At 51.9% G+C, this 23,270-nt stretch overlaps 1 protein-coding gene across 1 annotated transcript in view; it reads right to left on the bottom strand.

Annotated features, from left to right (window-relative positions):
* Positions 1-207: 207 nt before the first annotated feature.
* MEI1 (meiotic double-stranded break formation protein 1) overlaps positions 208-23,270 on the bottom strand; it is a 64,378-nt gene continuing 41,315 nt past the window's right edge. The window contains exons 23-31 of the mRNA XM_051962209.1: positions 22,924-23,034; positions 21,592-21,779; positions 20,370-20,451; positions 20,051-20,226; positions 3,630-3,711; positions 2,762-2,868; positions 1,541-1,666; positions 778-887; positions 208-364 (exon numbers count right to left, since the gene is read on the bottom strand). Coding sequence (XP_051818169.1) covers positions 319-364; positions 778-887; positions 1,541-1,666; positions 2,762-2,868; positions 3,630-3,711; positions 20,051-20,226; positions 20,370-20,451; positions 21,592-21,779; positions 22,924-23,034 — 1,028 coding nt within the window. The 3' untranslated portion in view covers positions 208-318. The remainder of the gene's footprint in view (positions 365-777; positions 888-1,540; positions 1,667-2,761; positions 2,869-3,629; positions 3,712-20,050; positions 20,227-20,369; positions 20,452-21,591; positions 21,780-22,923; positions 23,035-23,270) is intronic.

The following is a 23,270-nucleotide window of genomic DNA, read 5'->3' as shown; positions in this document are numbered from 1 at the left end:
ACAATCTCCCCAGGCCCCTCAGCTCTGGGAGCCGTCACCAGCCACAAGTTCCTGTCTGGGAGGGCCGGGCGTGGATGGGACCCAGGCCCAGGACACCCGGGGCCCTCGCTGACCTCGGCCTCTGAGCCCGGCCAGGCAGGGGCGGAGCACTTGCCCTCAGAAGCCCGGGGCTGCCTCCCGCAGGAAGACTCAGAGAGGGTCGGGGGAGAAGAGAACAGCCCATCTTTATTTCCCGACTGCCACCAGGCACAGCACAAGCAGCCCATCGCTCCCCGGCTCTCCCGGCGCTGGAGGCCGGCTCCTTCCCTCGGCTCCGGCTCAGTCTTGGATGTGGGAGTAGGACACGGCCACCCCTCCCAGGCATCTGACAGCAGGGATGAGAGGACAATCACGAGAAGGGCGGCCCAGGGCGGGGGGTGCGGAGGGGCCCCTCTGTGGGCCACGCGCTCCTGGGGGAGGCTGGCCAGAGCCTCTGGGGAGGGGTTTGGGCCCGGGGGTCCCATCCGACTCCTAGGGAGGTGGGGAGGAAGCCTCCCTCTCCCCTCTCCGGTGCCTCACTTATGCTACCCCCTCTCCCTGCAGCCATCCTTGCAGCCCTCACTCTTGCCCTCCTCCCACCTCCCCCACCTCGCTCCCACAGCCTTGATCCGCCTAGAACCCACGGTCCCCCCGTTTGGCCCAGATCTGCCAGCCTCAAATCGTCAGGTGCTCCTGTAAATCTGGGGTCCCCTGGGAAAAGGAGCCCAGGCCCTCCCCCCCAACCGCGGGAAAGGATACACCAAATCCTGATGGTGCAGGGGGGGCGAGGTTCTTCCCGACAGAGTCTCCAGCAGGGTCTGCACTGCCATCGCCGAGGCTGTGTTGGACAGAGCGCCCTTACTCTGAACCTGGGGGGCAGCGAGCCAAGAGACGGTTCTCCCTCGTCCCAGCCCCGAGCCTCCCGCCACGGCTCCGCAGGGGCCCGACAGAAGCTGCCCCGGGGACGGGGAACTACAAACCGCCTGCCCCCTCCGGGAGGTGGGCCAAGGTGCTGGAACGGGGCCGGGATCCAGGGGAAGGAGACCCCCAGGGTGGTACAGAGGATGCCCTGCCTGGGCACCGCGAGGTGAGCTGGGCCTGCCGTCTGGGGACTATGGCTCGCAGTGGGGAGCCCTCTGCCCACCTCCTGGGCCCTCCGGGGGACAGTCAGGGCCGCCACAGGAGGACAAAGACCTGCGGGATCTGTCCCCCTCTTTACAGAGGGCAGAAGGCAGCTGCACGATCCCAGCCAGGAGCACACGCATCACACACATGGTCCCAGCCAGGAGCACACGCGTCACACACACGGTCCCAGCCAGGAGCACACGCGTGTGCACACACGGTCCCAGACAGGAGCACACACATGTGCGCGCACACAGTCACAGACCCAGGCTCTCTGAGCATCCCAGGTAACAGCTGGCTCCCGAGCCGGTTTCTGGGGAGACCCCACCCTTGTTCCCATCCAACCCCCCTCCTTCCCCCGCACCCTTAGCCATCCCTTTCCTCTCCCACACGGGCCCACCTGCAGCAGGAAGCTGGACAGAGCCCGGAGCGTGGCCGTGGAGAGCTCCGAGAAGTTGACCTTGGCCGTCTCTTGCAGAACGTAGCTGATGTCGTCCTCTCCCAGGATGCTGCTGCTGCCCACAAACTGGGCCCGAAAGAAAGCCCGGGTAAGAAGGGCTGGGGGGGGGGGGGGAGCACCCAGCAGGAGGGCAGAGGCCGCACTCAGAAACGCAGGCCGGAGGGAGGCACGTCTCGGGATCCCTTCAGCCGCCCTGGCACTGACCTCCCCCTCTCCCCCTACAGGACCCCGTTTCTGCAGGAGGTTTGTGTTCCAGGAACGGGGCCCCCCAGAGAAGGCGGAGATCACATCCGTGGTGGGCCGCCCCTCCGGCCCCCGGCCCTCCCAGCGCTGCTGTACGGACGGTACAGTGCCCTCGGCCCCTCTGCCCGGACGGCCTCACACCAGCCCCACTCTTGTAACCAAATATGGCGATGGCTCTGCGGCCAAGCTCCCGGGGGACCCAGGGATGGGTCGCCTCCACGGTCCTCCCCAGGCCTTCTTCCTTGTCTTGGCCAGCAGGGATTACTGCCCCCCCAGAGGGGTTTTGACTGGGCTCTTCCCAATTAAGGGGTCTAGGAACTTAGAAAAAAATTACACCTTTATGTTCACTAACGTCTAACTGAAATTTAGAACTTGTTTATGAATTTTAAAAACTCGTTCACCTTCCCCAGGAGATGGGGCCCAGAGGGGTGGAGAGCCTCGGGAGGCCAGCCACCAGGCAAGGCCTGCTTTGGCTAAAGTGGGAAACCCCGAGGCACCAGCTATGCCAAAGGGCAGGAGGTCTCTCTCCAAGAGTTTTTCCCAAAGGGCTCGGTTGAATTTAGATACAAAACAGAGACTGGATGGAGTGCCAAATTGGGGGGAGGAGGCCGAGTTCGAATTTTGCCTCAGGCGTTTATTAGCTAATTCTAAATTCTTGCAGCCATGTAGCTCTTGAAGGTTCTGCCCATGGAAGAGCAGGTTGGGGTGAGCCCGGGGCTCTGAGAGCAGAGACCACGGCCACAGCCGCCCACAAGGTGACCGAGGCTCCCCCACCAAAGGGAACAAGGTGGACCGCTTGCCCAAGCTCGGCTATTCCCTGGGACCTAACCTGCATCCCACTGTTGGCAGCCCCCGGGGTGCTCCGGATCCCCAGGCCCAGGGGCCTGGGACCTTCAGGCCGCTCCTTCCTCTACTCACCAGGGTCATGAGCCTCAGGATCTCTGGATTAAGGAAGGAGTTGTTTCCAGCATCCAAGAGAGTGAACAGCAGGAACCGGTTCCAGGGCTGGGAGGCCACGTGCAGGGCTGCGGGAAGCAACACACCAAGCCTGGGCACGGGGCAGCCTCTCCCTCTGCTGGTGGGGATGAGGCGAGGGGCTGGTTCTGAGAGCTGAGCTGGCCCCGCGTGCTAGGAGCAGGACACAGGGTGGGAAGCAGAATGTGCCCGTTCCAGTCCCGCCTCCCTCACTGACTCCTGCGTGGCTTCCGTTTCCTGCTCCATAAAGTGAGGAGTTGGAGATGACCTCAGAGCGCCCCCGCTTCCCACAAAGCCCCGGGTGATCCATGATACAGAAAAGTCCCCTCGGTGTCCCCCACGGCGCTCTGAGAAGCTGGGCCTGGAGCGTTTGCCCCCTGGATGTTGCCCACACTGACGACTCCTCAGGTTCCTCTCCCCCCAGTTAGAAAGACTTTAAGGTTCTCTGGTCCCCCCTTCTACTTCTTTCCAACAAAATAAAGTTCTAGGGGACCCTCCCACTTATGTGTTTAGTTTCACAGACAGGAAGTTCCTCCTGCTGTCTAACCCCCAGCTCCCTCAGAGCAGAGAAGGAAAGGGGAAAGAAGGGGAAGGGGAAATGGCCGGTACAAAAGTGGGACAGGGAGGAAGAAGAAAAAGAAATCCGAACAAACAAAGTCAGGGACAAAGGCGGTCAGTCCTGGTCTGGCTAAGGTCACCAACGCGCACGAGCTTCGGGCACCTTCTTGTGTCCTGATCCCAGAGGCCTCCCAGCAGGAAGGACCAGGGATGGGTTCCCTTCCCTAAGGGGGTGAGAGCAAAGGAGCTTTACCTACGTCTGGGCTCCTGGTTTGCAGGAAGTCCAACAGGGCCTCTAGGCAGCCAACCACAGCCTGGGTCAGCAGCAGGTCCTTCTGGAAGAGAGACAGAGTAATCTTGCCAGGGAGCCTCGCCAGAGCCCGCCAGGACAGGTGCAGGGGACTGCCGACATCCCTGGTCTCCTGAGCATCCAAAGCAGCCTACCTGAACAGTACACAGTATGGGGGGGCGGGGAGGTAGGAGGTAAAGGCCGAAAGCTCCAAGGGAAGTCCTGCAGTGTGTGGGCTCGCACTCCTGGATCTACCACCGGGTCCTCGGCCCTCATAGCCAATCTTGGGCTGGGTTGGAAGGGGCGGGGCTCCCAAGAAGAGAGACATGGAGGGTCCCCTGTCCTCTGCCTTGGTCAGCCTTCATCTGGGCCCAGTAAATAAGTGGGAGAGGATCCTGAAAAGGGCAACCAGGAGGATCAAGGGCCTGGAGACCATGTCACGAAAGGACCTGCGCAAGACCACTTCTCTCTGGGAGGATCCAGTAAGGTTTCTGGGAGACTTAGCGCCTCAGGTAAGAGTTAAAGAACTCTGACCAGGGGCAGAGCTTTCCCTGCTAATTTCCTATTTTCCCTATCTACAGCCTGCTTTGTAATATACCCGTTTGCATGCTGTCTCCCATTAGATGGTGAGCTCCTCCAGGACAGAGCTTCAAAATCTTTTGCTCCTTTTTTGTATCCTCAGGACGTAGCACAGTACTTGGCACACAGCAGCTTACTAAATGTTTACCGAATGAATGAATCTGGTGCAATAGAAAGGGAACCATTTCCATTCTATTAATAAGAGGTTGAAGGAGATGACGGAAGAGATTTGAAAAAGAATTACAAACAATAAATGACCTTCTGAAACCAGGCTCTAAGACACTAATAGTAAACAAGATTAAATCAAAACTGGAGGATTAAAATTGGCCATGGTTACAAAAACAGAAACAGTTTGTGTTGGAGGCTCCAAGGGAGCAGGGGTTTTTTTTTTGTTTTTGCCCTTATTAGCATTTTATTTTTTTCAAATTTCAGGTAGGGATAGTTTTCAACATTCATTTTTTTTAAAAATAACTTTTTATTGCTAGAACCCATGCCAGGGTACAGGGAGCAGGGTTTGTGATTCAGCTCCTGGAGCTGTGAGCTGGGACCACCATGCTGGATTCCGATTCAGAATTTTCCAAGGCAAGTGACTGAAGCACCTCTGTCTTTAGAATTCAACCTAAAAACTCACAACTGCCCTCTTTGTGATGGCAAGAGCTGGGAACAGAGTGGGTGCTATCAGGAGGTGCTATCAAAAAAATGAAGATAAATGAACGTAATAGAACATGATTATGGGGAATTTGGAGAAATTTGAAAAGACTTATGGGAACTGAACCAGAGTGAAAAAAGCAGAAACAAGATATAAACAGAAACAAGCAGACACAAGAAATAAGCAGACAACGTACACACCATCCACCTCCACATAGATGAAAAGATCAATGAGAGGAAGCTGTACCCTGAGCCACCAAAAGGCCTGAAGAACAGTGTGAAATCCGCCTCCTTCTTCCCAGGGCAGGAAGTCCAATGCATGCAGCAAATCAGATACTTCCACTTAATTGTTTTTATTGTCATAAAGGAGGTTTGTGTCTGGAGGAGCAGAGGATTTTCTTCCATAAATAACTAATGTAGCAAGAACAGGCTCTCATTAAACTTCTCAAGCCAAGAGAGAATTACAGTGGACTATCAAATCTCAAAATTGTACGTGACCTTAGAAATCACCCAACTCATCCTCAGTGAGTGGGAAAAGAGCTGGGGGAGAAAGAATTTAGGATTCCAAATTTAGAAAAAATCAATGTTAAAATAAATAATTATATTTTTAAATCCTCTCTACATTTTTTATGTACGTATTCGGCATCTCTCGATATTCTTTGGGCAGCTCTTTCCTACTGCAGACTTACACTGAGCTTGCCCTTTCCTGAAACCCCCAGATTTTTATCCAGTGGCTGAAACCACTGTCCAGTTATGCCTTTCCCAGTTTGTTTCCTGAAGGCGGACGCAAGTGTAAGACTTTACATTTATTCCAATTCCATTTCAGCTTATTAGATTCAGCCTAGGGTTTTAGCCTGTCAGTATCTGTTAGAATCCTGACTCTATAATCCAAAGTACCAATTATCCCCGCAGGGTCTATGTTACGCTCAAATTTGCCAAGTGTACCGTCTAATCCTTCACCCAAGTTATTGTCAGAAACGGGAACTAGCACAGGCCAGGCGTGGAATCCTGGGCCACTCTACCAGAAACCCCCTTCCAAGCCAATGCTTGATTCCAACCAGTCCTGAATCCCCCTCACTATATAGCTATTTGGTTCATATATCTACATCTCGTTCAGAAAAAAAAAAGCAGGAAAGATTTGGTCAAAGGTTTGTCAAAAGTCCAGAGAAACTCTAGGTATCGCATTTCCCTAATCTCTCAGTCTGGTAAACTTGTTCAGAAGAACATGAGACTAGTCTAATCTGACCTAGTTTTGTTGGAACTATTCTGAGTTTTAGAATTACTGATCAATGGTCCTGTGGTCTGCAGAATCTACTCTCGTCCCCTTTTCAAAAATCTGGAAAGTGTTGCATTTAGATTAAAATCAGAAGATCTGGATTTAAATAAATCCCAGTTCTGGAACTCATCAGCTGTGTACTTTTTATCCAGTCACTGCCCTTCTCTGGGCCTATTTCATCATCTGTAAAATGGGAGAAATCTTGTCAGCATTACCCCTCGTAAATCTGTAATGAGAAGAAAGTGCTTGTAAATCATTAAATATGGGTAAATGTGAGTTATTATTGTAATCAGTAGGCATATAATGGGGCTGTTGTGTTCCACATGTGAGAGATGGTCAGCAAGAAAGCTCAGAAGGCAGGCTGAGGTCAGGGAAAAACTAAGAGTCCAGTCTTGCTGAAACACGGTGGAAAAGAAGGGGATGTTCAGAATCCTCCAATCCGTCCGTGATCTTGCCAACTCAGGAGACGCCTCCAGTGATGGAGCTCAAATCCAGTCCATGCCTGGCCATCTGGTTCAGCTCTTATGCGTTAGAGGGATCCCTCCATTTCTCCTGACATCGCCAGTGTTGGAGCTCTCTGGCTGTCTTTTACATGTGAACAGTTCATTTTCTCATCCCGTTAAGCAAATCTCTTGTCTTGGGGCTTGATGGGATGGAATGATCATAATGGCCTCCACAATCAGCCATATCTGAAAGTCTTCTCCCTTCATAGGAAATACTTCTCCAACCTGACCGCTAAGCTGAATGGATCTCCTCCATGAGGTTTGGCCATAGCAACTCATAAGGAAAGGATAGCTTTCAAAGCCAAGGCAAGATCCATGCTCCCAGGGAGACCGGCAAAAGCTGAGGGTCTTCAGAGGCCAAAAGATGAGACTACGGTAGGAGTGAAAGCTTTCCTCACCCTAATTCCAATGCAAGACAGATATTCTCCACCAGGAAAGGATTAAGTGCACCAGCAGGGGCCAGCCAGAATATAAACACACCTCTAGAACAGCCTCCAGGCCCACCTTTATCCCTAGCCCCTCAGCAAGGTAACATTCCCACTGGAATATGGAAAGTGAAAATGCCAAACTGAGATCAACCAACCAAACCCAACATCCAGTCAGTGCCTTAAAAAGGGAAAGGACCCTGGAGAGGGACATCTTCCCCCATCTCCAGCCTTTAGGTGACATTAATGGCATCAAAGAAAAGAAGGTTTTGCATTTCTTTAGCTAATGTTTCCATGAAGAAAGCTCGGGACCTTCTGGCCCTGCCATAACCGATTTTGGACTCCGATTCAAGATTTCTGAAAAGTAGCTGGAGATTCCAGTTGAACAGTTAAATTGACTGAAAAGATTATCAAGGCTATTCTCCCCCACTCCAACCCTCCATGACACTGAGTGTCTGTGGGAGAATGTATCCCTCCTATTGGTCACAAATTGTCACTGCTATCTCTGCTATGCCATCTGAGTAACCATCTTTGCCAAAGAACCGAGCCTAATGGCTGATTAAGAGTAAGCACACTGGTAGACGCTCATGGGCTGGTGTTTTAGAAGAGAACTCTGAAAGCGTCACCCCTAGTAATAGCCAACTCTCTAACCAGCCAATAGCAGTGTGAGTTGGGTAAGTAAACCCCAAGGGGAGGTATTCTAATAATATACATTAATATCGAAGTTTGAGGTTTACAAAGTGTTTTCTTCTCATTAGTCCCATAAAGTGAGTGAATTATGCTCATTTTACAGATGAGGAAGCTGAGGCTCTGTGACAACGGGACTTGCCTATGGTCTTATGGGTAATAAGTGGCATAGGTCTCTGGACACCAAGTCCAGCATGTTGCCAATTATACCCCACCTTGTTTCACTAACTGAGAACCAATCACTAGGCCTTCATTAAGTCCCTCTTATAAGTCAAGCTTCCTCCAGTACCCTGAATTAGCCACCAGGCATACAAACACATTAAAAAAAAAGCCCAACTTTTCCCCTCAAGGAATTTAATTTCTACAGTAAGGAGATAACATGTAAATAAGTCAGGAAAGCTAAATCGTGACATGGAGCCCCTTAAATGGCAGGCTAAGGCATCTTCCAGGAGCTCCAGCCAAAGGGCCTTCTCTGAATCTAAGGTCCTGCAGGATAGGACCTATTTTGTCTTTCTATCTTTCCTACCTTAAAGCAGAAAATAAAAAATGAATGACTAGAAAAAAGGAGGTTGTTTGCATAGCAAGAATGAGAGGTGAAGGCTTGTTTGGCCCCCAGAACCCCAGGGAATTCCAGATGGAGTTCATGGGAGAACCTGAACCAGAACCACATGGATGAGATCATTGATCCATTAGTGTAATGGAATAACCCCAGCACCCAGAACTCAGTAGGGCTTCAAAGAGAGTAAGCATTTAACAAAATGTTGGTTGCATTGAACAGAAATCTCTAAATTCAGGAACACGGTGTCCTAAAAATGACAAATGAATTAAGCAAATCTTCAGCAGTCACCTCAGGATGACGTTATTCCAATTTGAATTAGTCCAGGACCCTGAGGCTCACACCTTGACTCAGATGAATAAAGGATGAGAACATATCATCCCATTTATGTAGCTCTCTGAGTGCCAGAAGACAGGACCCAAATAGTTTAGTGCTACTTGATGGCAAATGCTCCGGTTTGACTCATCTGTCACTTTTCCCAAATGGCAACAGGCTCAGAGTTCATCTGAAAGGGAGCTGGGGAAATTCACTCCATTAGCAACTTCCTGAAATGGGTAAAACCCCAAAAGCCTTCTTCTCTTACGGACAGAACTCTGAGCTGCTTCTAGCCTGTTGGATCCCAGACTCTAGCCTCTGCAGGGAAAGGAAGATTCCCATTTTTCTGATTCTGAAATTCATGCCCCACTTTCATTAGGTCACCTGCTTCCTGAAGTATTCTCTGCTTAACCAAATAAAACTACTTGTAAAGCTATTTGGGGGGGGGGCAGAGTGAATATAATTTTTCCTTTCCATTATAAAATCAGAGCTATGTTCCCTTAGGGAAGAAAGGAAACTCTCTTAGAAGACTGGACTAAACACATTTGCTAGAGAAGGGACGGCCCAATGGAGATGTAAACCAGGAGTTTAGGCTCTGTAGATCCTAAATAAGGGCTCTTGACTTTGCCTTGATACAGCCTTGCTCTGTTTCCCCTGGAGTTTCTCTACTAGGGCCTTTAAGAGTTTCTCTGCTATTGGAGGATCTGACCCCACAGTCTCCCATTCGGTTACTTTGGCAAACCCAAGGAACTAAGGAGGTAGTGGAATAAGGACAAAAGCATTAGCCTGGGAGTCAGTAGACCCACCATCCCTAGGTTCCAGTCATGTTTTGGGCCCTACGTAACTCTGGGTCCACCGGTCATTACCAAGGTCCAAAGTTGAAGACCTCGATTTCCTTCTCTGTCACATTTCCGAGGGGCCTTCCCAGACTCCAAGAACTGGAGGGGACTTTAGGGGATTTGTAGTCCAACTCATCCTGAGTAGAAATGCCCTCTATGACATCCCTGAGGTGTCCACTTCAGCGATTCTCACCACTTCCTGAAGAGGCCCATTTGATCCTTAGGTAGCTGTGGTTATTGGGGAAGTTTTTCCTTAGATTGCAATATTGCAGTGGACCTGTGATCTCATCAGTGGGGGTAAGGAGATTGTAAAGCTGCATCTCTGCCCTTAGATTACGTTTTCCTAGTTTACATTACAAGGCCAAAATGCTAAATCTAAAAGAAAGATTTTCCCTTAGTTACACTTTAATGACTAGCTATTATATCCCAAGCTAATGAGTAACAATAGTGAAAGTCCTAAATAGTACCTAGTTTGCTCTCACCTCCTCCCATAAAAGTACCTGCTTGTCCTCCCGGTTTTCCCCTGACTCCCTCTTGGAACTTAGGTCACCATCATTAGTGTTACAATAATTACTTTCCCTCTTGATCTGGACATGAGCCTGAGCCTACAAATTCTTTTGAGACAGCTCAAGACACTGGTGTGGAACCCCAATATATTTGGGGGTTCAACATTCTGTACCCCAACAGAAGCATTCCTTCAAACAGAAGAGACCCAGCTTATCCGCTGCCACCAACGGGCAGACAGATCACCCTCACCAAAGCTACAACATGTCAGAATGTGCCAAGGAGGCCAAACCCCACGTCATCCTCAGGCTCCCTGGCGAGAGGCCAGCATCACTGAGGAGGCCCTGCCATGCTCTGGGGCTTGATACCATCTGGAGACAGAGACAACTGGAGGACCTCACCAACTCTACAGATTTGTTGTTGTTTGTGTCTGACTCTTGGTGACCCCATCTGGGGTTTTCTTGGCAAAGAGACTGGGCTGGTTTGCCAGCTGTACAGAATCCCTCTTCTATCTGGACAAGACCTCCTCAACAACACTGGTGAATGCCTTTGATGAATAAACAGGGTTCCTTGTGGAGGCCTTATTTGGTGTTACAAACCAGGTCACTGGAGAGAGTTATCTCAGAGAGAATCTAAGTTCCTTGAGGGCTGGGCTGTTTTCCCTTTTGTCTTTGTAGGCTAGGTGCCTAGCATAGTGCCACTCGTAATTCTGTGCTGATTTACTGATCCCTGTGGCTGCATTTTCCAAGGAATCTTGTATGATCTTAACACATGCACAAGTGCTTTCTTTTTGGAAGGAAGTCTTCACTACTTCTACGGAATCAAAATGTTTTTGTAATCAATAAGCAATGAGCATAATGGGACCTTGTATCCTGACACCCTTCTGGCATTGCTACTGGAAAACCTGCCTGTCCTCTTTATATTTTCACCCAGGCCATCCTTGATTTGCATGGAGAATGGCCTCATAAACATTTTTTAAGAACAAGAGAGTAGGCATGTGGTAGGGTAATGGTTGATGTTCTCTCAGTCGCATTTCAGCGAGTATTAATAGCATCCATGGGCAGTGGGATGGCATGGAGAGAGCAGGAGCTGGGAGAAGGAAGGTCTGAGTTTAAAAGCCTCAGAGGCTTATTAGTTGTGTGATCCTGGGCAACCACTTCATCCTGCTTGCCTCAGTTTCCTCATCTGTAAAATGAGCTGCAGAAGGAAATGTCAACCCCTCCAGTGTCTGTGCCAAGAAAATCCCAAATGGGGCCGTGAAGAGTTGAGACATGACTGACCAACAATAGCGTTGGATTTTCCCCCTCAGCCTCCCTGAAATAGGTGGTAACCATTTCAATGCCTTTATCTCCTCCCCAAAATTCCTCGGCATGGGAGGGGAAATCCAGGAGCAGGATGGGCTGCTAAGCAGAGTGCATGATCGACGGCTTGTCAGAGAGATTGCATCAGATGACTCCCAGGTCTCTTCTGATCGGGTCACTCTGAGATCTGCTCCAGCATCTCTGGGGGAGGAGTTTCTAACTCAGAAGTTGTCCCTGGGAAGTGATTATCAGAGAAACCTTTCCAGTACCTAGCATCCTTCACAGCCAGTCGCAGTCCTCTAATGATTAACCTCCTCCAGTTAGGCAGGCTGAAAACATTGTTTCTTCTGGTCCTTTAGCTGGTGAACATGTGACATAAGAACTTAGCGGGGTCAGTTAAGGTCCTCTTAGGGAGCCTTCCCTGTCCCTGTTGGGGCCCTGGGTCCTCCTGGCATCTCAAACACAAGCAGAGGTTGCTGGGATACAGTCTCCAACTGCTGCCTCCCTAGGCGACAGCTCCCCCAGGGCACTGCCAAGGAGGCTGACCTCAGCCTGTTAGAAAGCCAGAGTTATAGGTCCACTTTAGTGCAGTGGCGGCCTGCTAGGCTGCTCCGAGGGACCGAGGTCCCACCCCAAGACCTTTCTCCAGCCCATGCTTCAAAGGCTTTCTTTAGTTTCAACAACGACCTTTAGTCCTTTTCTTTTCTGGGAAGATCAGTGGATGAGTCTTGGTGGACAGCAATTAAACTGGTGAAAGGAACCTGCTTGAAAACATAAAACTGGTCACAGCCTGCTCAGAGCCATGGGTAAGGACAGGCTGCCTCTGCTTGGCGGGATGCCCTGGGTGCCACACGTCCCTAGGCAGGGCAAGGCACAGGGGGCGGTCCCTTTACGGTTACGGCCGACTCTAGGACATCCTCACACAGGAAATCCAAGGGTCCTTCCTGCTCGAAGCACGAGCCAGGCCCTTCTGGACCACCCTTGCTCCTCTCCTGGGAGATGGCCCCAGAAGCACGGGCTCTCTCCTTCTGGTGTCTCCGCCCAGACTGCCTCTTCTCTGGAAGCTTCCTTACTCGGCATTTCCAGCCTCCTGGAGAATCATTGCCTTCCCCGCTGCAGCAGTAGATGTGGGAAAACAACCAGGTCTCCCTCTCAGGCATCATGAGGCAATCTCCAAGGGCTCCCTAGTCCAATTCCCGGTTTCCAAATGAGGAACCTGGGATCTAAAAGGTAACTCCCGAGGTCACACGGGCAGCGGTGCAGCCGAGCTCTCCTCCCCCCGGTACCCCAGTGCTGGTTTCTGCCAATGGGATGGACCAACTTGGGCAGCGTGGCAAGAGCTCAGGATCAGGCAGGAGCCTCCCTTCCTCTCCTTGCAGTGCCATTCAGGAGATGCCGCCGAGCACCCCCAGCTTCCCACTCCCTTTGGACACCTCCCACAAGCAGCTACCAGAGGCCATCCGCACAGCCCGGCCCAGCTTCCTCAGAAGGGCTGGGGAGATGGAGAACAAATGGAGGGATGGCAGACCCACCCAACGGGCTCGGTGAGAGGTGATGACCAGGGATGGAGTCAATACGACCTGACCCAGCCTGGAAAACTGACCCAGGCGAGTGATTCCTGAAGGGTCCCCCTGGCAGGGACAGTGAGCCAAAGGAGTGGAGACATCAGGCCCCTCAAGTCAGCAGAGTCTTTGGAGCCCAGATGACCAGGGCACCGTGTCTAGACTGGCTACACTCTGCTCTGGGCAGGCCACACCTGGGCAGACCACACAGTCGTTCTGGGCCAGGGACAGCTTGGAGCACATCCAAAGGAGCGGGGCCAGATGGTGGAGGAGGATAGGATGGCTGGAAGCCTGGGAAGCTTGCCGCCAGCCAGAAAGGCACAATAAAAGCGGGGCTGAGGGCAGGAGACACCAGAGGGTCTCAGACCCCACAGTTCCTCAGTGTGGCCCGAGTCCCATAAGATGGTCCTGAGGGCACGAGGTCCCCATCGGGAATTAAACAAGTATTATTAGAAGGATTTCTCTAATCCCAAGTCACTTGGAAGCTCGGGCAGAAAACTCCTTAGAAGACAGAAGGTGGATCAGAGCCAGACTAAAGGTCTCTGGGCTCTGCATAGCTGGCGGGCTATTCTGTGTTCCAAGAGAATTTGGCCAGTGGAGGCTAACTCTAATTTCTCCTTCTGGAGAGAAAGCGGCTTGGTCTGATGACCGAGTGTGAGAAAGTCCTGACTTTCTCACAGAAAGGGCCTAAATCTCACTCCTCTTGTGAGGGGGATAAAGTTATAATAGCTCACCTGGGGTATAACCTTATCCAGATTGTACAGAACCCCCTCCGGATGAAGCCCAGAAACTGGACTCAGAGCAAGGATTTACAACAGAGACACTGAAAATGAGCACCCAGCATCTCCCAGCCCCGTGGGGAGGGATGCGGCTCCCCAGTCGGGGAGCACCTAAGTTTAAAGTTTGAAGAGTTGGAGATGCCCACCCGAGAGGAAAACCGGGGCTGGGAAGAGATAGAGCTGCCGCCTTCTCAGGACGCTCCCGCGTATCAGAGGCCTGTGTGACGTGTCTCATATGGCTTCAGAAGGCAGAACTGGGGTCAGTGGAAGCTCCATGGAGGTACATTTCAGAGAAAAATCAAGAATGGCCAACCTAGTACCAACCAATCCCGGCTTCCTTGAAAGAGATAAGCTCCTAGGCCCAAAATACAGTGCACACCCTTTGGTCCAGCAGTGCTGTGACTGGACCTGTATCCCAAGGACATCATAAAAGAGGGGAAAGGGCCCACATGTGCAAAAGTATTTGTAACGGGCCTTTCTGTGGTGGCGAAGAGCTGGAAATTGAGTGGATGTCCATTAATTGGAGAATGGCTGAATAAGCTATAGTATATGAATGTGAAGGGATATCATTGTTTTAATCTAAGTCTGATTTCAGAAAAGCCTAGAAAGTTTTACGTGAACTGATGCTGAGTGAAGAGAGCAGAACACGGGAGAACATTGTACACAAGATTATGGATGACCAACTATGATAGAATTAGTTCTTCTCAGGAATTCAGTGATCTAAGGCAATACCAATAAACTTGGATACAAAATGAAGACTATGGAGTCTGAATGCTGATCAAAATATACTATTTTCACCTTTTCTGTCCTTTTTTTTCTTTCTTATGGTTTTTCCCTTTTGTTCTGATTTTTCTTTTCCAACATGCCTCATATAGAAATATATTTTTAAAATATGCCCTTAACATTGTCTCCACCTTGGTCCAGTTCTTCCTCCTGGGCCCCCTCTGGTCCAAGGACACAGCATGGACTAATCCCCAGTTGTTTTCTTTAACTTGCTGGGCAGAGACACGAGATATCCTGCCGCTTTCCTTCTGGCTTACGGGATTTATTCCTTCACGGTGCTTTGTGTAGACCCACGGGACAGATTCTGGCCCTCAGGGAGCTTACATTCTGCTGTGGAGAACATGGGCCAGAACAGCCAGACACAAGACAACACAAGGAGGAGAAACTTCATGTTATCAGGAAGTACTGAGCCATCATCGCATCTACGAGGCTGAGTATAAAAGGGGACACGTCCTAGGTCACTCTGTAACGAGGAGAGGGATCAGGATCGACCCATCTTGGGGCAGCAGTTGGTTCAACAGTCTGGCTGGAACATATGAGAAGGGCAGTAATAAGGAGGAGGCTACAGCCAAACTGTGGGTTTTTATTTTAAGCCATGATGAAATAGGCAGCACTTGATCTTGGAGGCAATAGGGAGCCATTTTTGGAAGATTTTTGTGCAGGGCAATGATATGATTGGATTTAGCATTAGCAGGATTATTTTGACCTCTATGCAGAAGACAGAGTGGATAAAAGAGAAGCCAGAATCAAGGGGAGAGTTTTGGTAGACTGTTAAGTTCCACAAGGGCAAGAACTATTTCTTATCTCCAGTAACTAACACAAATGCCTTGAATACAGCAGTGCTTAATAAGTGTCTGTGTGAGTAGAAACCAATTACATCATTCAGATGGAAGGCTCCCCAAATGCCTGCCCCTTCTATTTTTCTGAGCGGGGGATTTGGCTCTGAAATGGGAGAGCAAAAGGAAAAGGGGACAAGCAGGGAAAAAGCCATCAGAATAAAGGTTCTTCGAGCCAAAGGCCTCAAGGTCAGGGATGCCAGAGAAAGATGGGACAGGAGGAGTTTCCTAGCAGGGCTAGCCCCAGAAGCAATGAGCTGGGGGAGACAAGCCCATATGGTGGAGTAGTGGGAAGATGTTCAGTGCAGCTCTCCCCCACAACTCCTCTACAAAAATCTCAAAAAAGCTCCAATCTAAGTTGGTGGGAAAATCCCAGAAAACCCCCCACTCTGAGTTATTTTCCTGCCCAGGTAAGCACATAGAGATCAGTGGACACTGTGGGTCAAACCCAGAGTGGTCATACAGAGCCTTCCAGCTCAGGCACCAAAGAGAGGCTTTCCCATGGTTATAATCAGGGCGAGAAAAGGACCTTGGATGTGGGCAAGAAGCAGAATCGAGCATCAAGAAGAAGCTCTGCCATTCACCACTCGGTGCTGGGTTACAGACCCAGAGTAGCCGGAGGAAGGGATGTACATGTGGTGGAGATGTGTCAGCTGGGAAGAAGAGTAGGGTAGTCCAGGGCAAGGAGCCCTCAATGGCCCTGAGCTACAAGCTTAGAAGCAAGCAACATGCATGATTCTGACTGTGGGAGCTAAACTGAGTCTCAGTTTCAGCCCCCAGCTCGATTTGAAGCCTGCAGCTGGAAGCTCAGACCAAAGGAGAGCCTGTAGCCCTGATACTCTGAACCCGCAGGGCTTTCCACGTGGCAAACAGTCTACTGGAGCTTCAACCAGGTCAAGCCCCAAGTTGTGTTGTTCAGACACAAATCCGCATCAGGAACTTAGACTGGGATGGATGGGGGTACTCAAGATTTCACCCCAGATCAAACTGTTCTGGGTGCAATAAACATTTGAAGGTCTCCAAGATGAGCTGCCCTTGAGGTCCTGGCATCCAGAGCTGCAGAGAAGACTCTGGAATGGGGTCTAAGAAAAGGCCATCAGGTTTACTTTTTGAGGTCATTGGTAACCCAGGAGATAGGAAATTTTAGTTTAATTGCATGGTCAGAAGCCGGATTACAAGGATTTGAGATGTGAGTAGGAGGTGAGGATGTGAAAGAAATAAGTATGGATGACTTTTCCTAAGAGTTTGGCTATAACAGAGAGAAGAGGCATAAAATGATGGCTTGTGGCATGGGGATGGCAGGGCCAAGTGAAGTTTTTAAGGATGGAGGAGACCTGACTGTTTTTTAGAAGAGAAAGAGCCAATAGATGAGAAAAAATTGAGAGACAGAGAGAGACAGAGATAGAAAGAGACAGAGACAGAGAGAGAGAGAGAGAGAGAGAGAGAGAGAGAGAGAGAGAGAGAGAGAGAGAGAGAGGCAGACAGACAAAAAGGAGAGAAAGACAGAGACAGAGAGAAAGGGTTTATGGAAGAAAGGGCAAGTTCCTGGGGAAGAAGGAAGGTATGGAATCAAGAGCAAAGTAGAGGGGATGGTCTTGGAAAAGAGAAGGATCACTTCTTTTAAGACTGGAGTAAAGAAGAGAATAGAGAGTAAAGAAGAGGGGTTTTGAGGTGTGGAATAGGAGAGGAGCCTACAATAGACAGCCTCTATTTTCACAATTGAGGGCACACTAACCACTAGCCTGCTCCTGTTGAATTAGCAGGATCAGGAACAAGGCCCTCCGGCCCTCATCCTGGCAGTTAAGGTGCTCTTCTCTGCTGAGTACTAACGCTAGAGAAGTAGCATGGTCTTTACAAGTCCTTACCTCCCTGGGTGAGTGTTCTAACCTGTCTATCTGAGAGGCAAGAGGAGACGTAGCAGATTCGATCAGACAAAAGGTTTTGAACTTCTGTTGTGGACAGTAAGGAAAGACTCCTGTTGATATTAGATAAAATGAGCTCTGATAACAGATTTCTGTTAGACTCAGATTTCTATTAGTAGTCAATTGGGTAGCTTCCTCCAGTTTAGAAATACACGAGTAGAACTGGAAGATTGTGGGGAGAACCCAAGCACGTGGTCTGGCAAGAGATGAGAGACAAGCCACAGGAGCAAGGGATTCAAGACTAGAGGAGAGTTAATGGTCCAAATAATCATGGGGAAAGTCCCGGAAGCTCAAAGTCTAGATGTGGAAGTTTGGTGATTTTGAGTGAATGAAAGAATTAAAAAGTGCCATGGAGAACTAAGGTACTATTGCTTTTCTCACGTGGTTCAGTGAAACAGGGCTTCTGGGAAACCTAGAACCAGTAGGTTCTAGAGGAAGTTTCCAAATCCAGCTGCCCTGGCTAGAGCTCCACCCTCCTGGATTCAGGGATAGCGGCCTGGGGCACTGTTTTCTCAGCTTGGTGACCCAGTGTCTCCCCAGACACCTCTACAGCTAAGCTGAGATAATAACAACTCTGAGTCTCATACCTCTGCCCTGGGAGGAGAGTGTGTGGCTGTGATGGGAACCCAGGTTCAGAGGCTCCAAAAGGGAACAAGGCCCAAGGGACAGACTTTGTCTAATTCAGACAACGAACGGCCCTCTCTCTAATCGCCTCCCCAAAGACCGGGTTCTTTTTGAGACTCCCCCCAGGAGGGCTAGTGCACGATAACGTCATCGGTGATAATAATCACCTGTGTTTCCAAGGGACATTTTTTGCATAATAACTCTGTGGGGCAGAGGATGTCGGTATTATCACCCACACTTTACGATACAAACCACTACAGTATCTTTGCCAAGGATGGATCAGTAGGGTCACGAGGACTCAACCACGATTTAAAAATGACCAAAGGACAACAACAAGGAGAAAACACAGGCTCCGAGAGGCTCACTGTCCTGCCAGAGTCCCCAGCTACACCCAAGTGTCAGAGTTTCGACGTGAAGCCAGTGGGCAGGATGCCAACTAAGGGTTCTCTCCACATTTCCCCAAGGTCCCTGATGCCAGAGACAGAGTAAAGTCTCTTGTTCACAGGCAGGGCCTGGAAGAGACAGACACTGAGCCTGAAATTTTAAATACAAACAAAAAAGCAGCAGCCAGCGAAGTTTCCTGGAAGGAATGGAGCCTGAATGATGACTATGGCCCAGGAAAGCGGGGCTGAGCAGGCTGGCATGGCGGGCACACAGCAGCAGGCCCCGGAGAGTTTCAGGATTACAGGCCCCCCATGACTACCTGCTCCCACCCCTGAGCAGGACCGATGTCCTCTGGCTACTGCTTGGAGGAGCCCCCACCACTGTGGGACAGCTCCCGTTGTAAGGAAGTTTTTCCTGACTTCCAGCCCAAATCCGCCTCTTTCTTGTGTTGTCTCTGCTCCTCCCTCTGGCCTCTGAGGCCCAACAGAACAGGGCTAATGCCCCCTCCCCATGACGGTGCTTCAACACCCAGAGATCCTCCTGGTGCCCAAGATGAGCGTCCTCTGGCCTGTGGACAGGATGATCGCCCTGTCTGAGCAGGAAGTCAAAGAACCGCAGAGAGCCGTGGGGGGAGTAAAAGGAGGAAGTGTTTGGTGGTTTCCTGGAGCTTGGGGGTTTCTCAGAAGAAGGCGTTCATCCAGTCTCACCTGAGAACCTCCGGCTTTCACAGCACACGCCTTCCCCAGAGACTTACTGCGGAGCACCGAACCTAAGTCATTGGCAAGGCCTCCCCAAGCTGCCACAAGCCCTAATGGTCTTCTCTGGCCCTCCCCCTAACGCGGGGCCTCCTTTGTCCCTTCCCACTCCATCCCCTCTCAGGGCCTGCCTCCCTCCTCTCCGGCTTGTCACACAGCCCTCCGGGCTGGCCTGGCCCACAACAGGGGCTCCTTCCAGCTGGCCAGAACTGTCTTTCTCACAGGGAAGTCTTGACATAGCACTTGTCAGACCCTTCAGTGACTCCCCACCAGGGCCAGATCCTTTGGTCCAGCCCCCGGGGCTCTCTGTGATGTGCACCAGCCCCGGCCCCTCTGATCGCCTCCCCGGCTCCTGCCCAAGAGGTGGGCTGGGAGCCAAGGTCTGCCTGTCCCCCACAGCAGGAAGGTGCTCCCCTGCTCGTGGCTTCTGAAGCTCCTTCTCCTCCGGGCCCTCCCAGCAGGGGGGGGGTCTCCCTGGAGTTAACCACAGGCAGCCCTTTATTCTCCATCTGAACTATGGGTCCCAGAGAGGGCCTCAGTGCTTTGCCATCAGGTGGTCCCTAATAAGCATTTGCTGAATTAATTGCTAAATGAAGCTTCCTGGGGACAGAAGGCTTCAGGTCCCCCTCCACCCTGGGGGGCTTCTCATTATTCCCTGCTCTTGATAATGTCCATGGCTTAGCTGGATCTAAAGCCACAGACCAGGGTGGGGAATGTCCGCCGGCCTGAGCCATCATTTGCTAAGGCAACCACGGGCAATGATGGGCTGAAAGCTGGGTACAACGACCTCCTCCTGCTTGAGTTCTAGGAGTTGATAGTTTTGTATGGCCTGTGGGTGACGTTATAAAAGATCTAAATGGCCCCTGACAGAGAAAAGTTCCCCAGCCCTGCTCTAGACCTTGCCAGGAGTCTCAGTTTACTCATCTGTAAAACAAAAGGTTGCTCTAGACCCTTCTAGTCCTTGGAATCAAGCGTGGGCAGTAATCTGGGCCCCCAAGAGTGGGGGGAAAGGATGGACTTGGGGTGAGCGGTCACCTAAGGCCTCCTTGGCTCCTGGCAGTGGGCAGGAGAGAGCAGCCTCGGGTCCCTCTTGAGCCCGGCACTTACCTGCACCAGAAGGTTCTGAAGGCTGATCACGAGAGACAGAACCTGGTAAAGGGACAGTGGGGAGAGGGTGGAATCCTCCCAAGAGGGCGACCATCCTGAGTCTGGGCTGACCAGGGTCACCAGGGCTGAGGAGAAGTTCTGTTCCAGCGCCGTCCGCAGGAACCTCAGGATGCTGACTGCACAGAGAACACCTTCCTCTACCCTCAGCTCCCCAGGATGCCCCAGCAGCCCCCCTTCAGCCCACACCCTCCACCGCAGCTGGCCACGGTGACTGCTCGGGACAGAAGGCTTCCCCCTCTGGTCCCCCTCCCACACGCACCTGAGAACAAGGCGGCTTTCCGCTTGCTGAAAGTAAGGGTGTGCAGGACTTTGTTCAGTTCTACCGTGAGCTTCTGGTGGACCTGTCCAGAGCGGAGAGAATGACCCGAACATGAAGAACGAGGGCAGTGCTCCCTGGGGGAACTCTCCAGGGAGAAAGCTGTTGGAAGCCGAAGGCCCCCACCCAGGTGCCTTTTCCCCACCCCTTGCTGCAACAGAATCGCGCAGGTGGTCAAACAATCCTGAGAACTGCAACCGGGCAAAACGGTCTTGAGAATCAATCTTGAGTTGTCACCACACTATGTTCCTGCTCACTGGACCAGCTATAGCCCATGTTCTTTTCCCAGACCCTACCCTACTTCTCTTTCCCATGCTTTTTCCTATATAAGGTGTACCCTGAGAGCAACAATCAGCTTGGTCTCCCTCCTCTTTCTCGCCTGTTTCTCCTCAGGCTGGATCCTCCTCGAACCCCCACGAATAACTGAGTCTCGCTGGATGAGACAGGTGGCGCCCAACGTGGTGGGAGGCGGGGGGGAGGGAGGAAAGTCAAGCTGAGTGTCAAAGCAAGTGTCCCAGAGGAAGGGGAGAGAAAAACCTCTCTTCCTCCTTTCCCTTCTGCCTCCATTGACAAAAGAGAATCCAGAAATTAGCCAAATCTCCAGAAAAGCCTCCTTCCCTCTCTGGGTGCCATGCTGCCTCAGCCCCCCAAACTGGCCCATCCTGCTTTCCCAAGTTCCTCCAACCAGCCTGATGTGTAGCTGGACAAGGAAGGGGTGTTTGAATAGGCAAATAATGATTTAGCATCATGATGGAAGTTGGTTTTGGCCCCCAGAAACTGGAAGGGTCTCGGGACCCTTTGAGAAGTGCCGGTCGAGCCCAGGGAGGGATCTGTGGTCTGTAGCCCGAACCATGTGCCCACCCTGAGTGACATCCCTGCCCCTCAAGTTCTGGCCATGGCTCACGCTCATACACGGGGTGTTCTGGAGCTCCCTGAAACAGGGACTCTGCAGATCCAGGATGAGGAGCACCCAGACGCAGGTACCCACTACCCACATGCCCTCCCTGGGCCTTAGCTGTTCCCTCGGAGAAATGCGGGGCTGAACTCCCGGCCTCCTGAGGCCGCTCTAAAGCTGGCATTCTGTTACCCTAGACAATGCTCAGCTGGTCTAGTCCCATAGGTAAAAACCTGGGGGTCAGGGTGGGAGAGGAGGGAAGAGACTCACCTCCAACCCTCCAAGGTGCTGCTGAGCAGAGAGAGAGGCCGTGAGCAGCCAGCCTGAGCAGAGGAGGGCTGTCTCCTTCATGGAGGGGCCCGGGAGCACAGGGCCAAGGGCCGGCTCCTTCCAGGTGAGCCCCAGAATCTTCTGCAGCAGCGTGAGGAGAGGGGTGCTGGAGAGAATCACAGCCACCGCTGCAGGGGGAGAAGGGGGCACAGCACACTCACAAGAGAGCAGGGCCACAACTGCCAGCCACCAGATGCCAGGGAAAGCAGTCAGGAGGAGAGAGGAAGCTGGCAGCATGAACACACAGTAGGCAATCAGCAAATATCCAAGGGAAGAAGGGAAGGAAGAAGAGAGGGAGGGAAAAAGGGAGGGAGGAAGGCAGAAAGGGAGAGAGGAGGAAGGGAAGGAGGAAGGAAGGAAGGAAAGGAGGGAGAGAGAGGGAAGAAGGAAGAGAGGAAGGAAGGGAGGAAGGAAGGGACGGGGGGAGGAAAGAAAGAAAGAAGGGAGGGAGGGAAGGAGGAAGGAAGGAAGAAAAGGAGGGAGAGAGAGAGAGGGATAGAGAGAGGGAGGAAGGAAGGGAGGAAGGAAGGGGGGGAGGAAGGAAAGAAAGAAGGGAGGGAAGGAAGGAGGAAGGAAGGAAGAAAGGAAGAAAAAGAAGGAGAGAGAGAGGGAGAGAGAGAGGGAGGAAGGAAGGGAGGTGGGGAGGAAGGAAAGAAAGAAGGGAGGGAGGGAAGGAGGAAGGAAGGAAGAAAAGGAGGGAGAGAGAGAGGGAGGAAGGAAGGGAGGAAGGAAGGGGGAGGAAGGAAAGAAAGAAGGGAGGGAAGGAAGGAGGAAGGAAGGAAGAAAGGAAGAAAAAGAGGGAGAGAGAGAGGGAGGAAGGAAGGGAGGAAGGAAGGGAGGTGGGGAGGAAGGAAAGAAAGAAGGGAGGGAGGGAAGGAGGAAGGGAGGGAGGCACTCCCGCCTTCCTTCCTCCCAACTCTGCAGACTTCCCTTTGTGTTTCATGGCTACAATCTACCTGGAACCTTAGTCACCTGACAGCCTCCTCCTTCCCCCTCAGCCTAAGTGCATGGCATCCCCCTGTGCCCATTTCCAAAGGCCGACTCTGGCCCCCGTTGGCAAGCATCTGGAGCCCAGTGCCTCTTTCCCTGGGTCTCCGTGCTCCTTCCCCCGTGTAGCCCGCACTTCTCAGGCTCCCAGCTCATGTGCCTAATGTTTCAGAAGGCCCCGCCAGACTGGCCGGAGAGGTGGGCCCGGGTTTCAGGCAGGCCCTCCCACAGGGCTGCTCTCCTCGGCCCCCTCCCCTTAGGCCAGCCCGGCCCGGATCCCGGTACCTCGTTTCCGGCTGCTGGGGGTGGTCTGGTGGAGATTCCAGTAGAGGAAGTTGAAGGCAGGCTGCAGCATCTCCACATCGTCCAGGCTGCACCTCCCACACAGGTTGCTCACTGCGAAACAGAGGGACCTCGCACAACAGCCTGCAGGGCCCCCGCACGCACCGCCCCAACCCCCCAGGATGGAGGCGAGACCCAGGCCTGTCCCGGCTGTCTCCTACATAACCTGGATCACCCCAAAGGCCTATGGACAGTAGTCCAGGGAGGGCCGACATGAGGAGAACACGGGAAGGGGTGTCCCGAGGGGAGACAGGCAGGGGAAAGCCCCCGACCCAGCAAACGCAGTGACG

The sequence above is a fragment of the Antechinus flavipes genome, chromosome 5, assembly GCF_016432865.1.
Source record: "Antechinus flavipes isolate AdamAnt ecotype Samford, QLD, Australia chromosome 5, AdamAnt_v2, whole genome shotgun sequence".
Taxonomy (NCBI): Eukaryota; Metazoa; Chordata; class Mammalia; order Dasyuromorphia; family Dasyuridae; genus Antechinus; species Antechinus flavipes.
The sequence above is the reverse complement of the archived record's forward strand: the minus strand, read 5'-3'. Positions and strand labels throughout refer to the sequence as shown.